The 439-nt window shown below is 46.5% G+C and overlaps 1 protein-coding gene across 1 annotated transcript in view; it reads right to left on the bottom strand.

The window, feature by feature from the left end:
- The window catches only part of HDLBP (high density lipoprotein binding protein), a 19,446-nt gene that overhangs the window by 4,199 nt on the left and 14,808 nt on the right, over nt 1-439 (bottom strand). Inside the window, 1 exon segment of the mRNA XM_010292347.1 lies at nt 399-432. Within this exon segment, the coding sequence (XP_010290649.1) occupies nt 399-432 (34 nt within the window).

The raw sequence follows: 439 nt of genomic DNA, 5'->3' as shown, positions 1-439 counted from the left end.
CAGCAGGAAACTACAAACTACAAGTAGGAAAAAACCATCCAGTTCATCCCTCACCTATTTATTCAGAGCTGTGATAAGGATTCAATGAGAATAGGTACAGAGAGACTCCTAGCACAGTGAAGTTCCCCCCCTGCAGTGTCCCGAAGGTACATGAAGGTGTGATAGAACCCTGAGCAGTCCAAAGTTACCTAAAGTAGAATCCTGAAACTCTCCTGTCAGTTCATGTTAAATGGGTTACATTTGGATAACCCACTTATTGAGCACTCCACACCCACAGAGCAGCTAAGGGTGCTCTTAAAAGGAGAGAGGTTCCAGGAGTCTGTGCAACTTCTGAAAGGAACACCCAGAAGCTAAAGCCTTGTTTGTCTGGAAGGAGGAAAGATAGGCCCAGGCCTCACCCGATCCTCTTGTTCAGCTTGCAGCTCCTTCACTGTTTACC

This window comes from Phaethon lepturus, unplaced genomic scaffold (genome assembly GCF_000687285.1).
Source record: "Phaethon lepturus isolate BGI_N335 unplaced genomic scaffold, ASM68728v1 scaffold29428, whole genome shotgun sequence".
Lineage (NCBI taxonomy): Eukaryota > Metazoa > Chordata > Aves > Phaethontiformes > Phaethontidae > Phaethon > Phaethon lepturus.
Note: the sequence above shows the minus strand (reverse complement) of the source record. Positions and strands in the feature narration are given on the sequence as shown.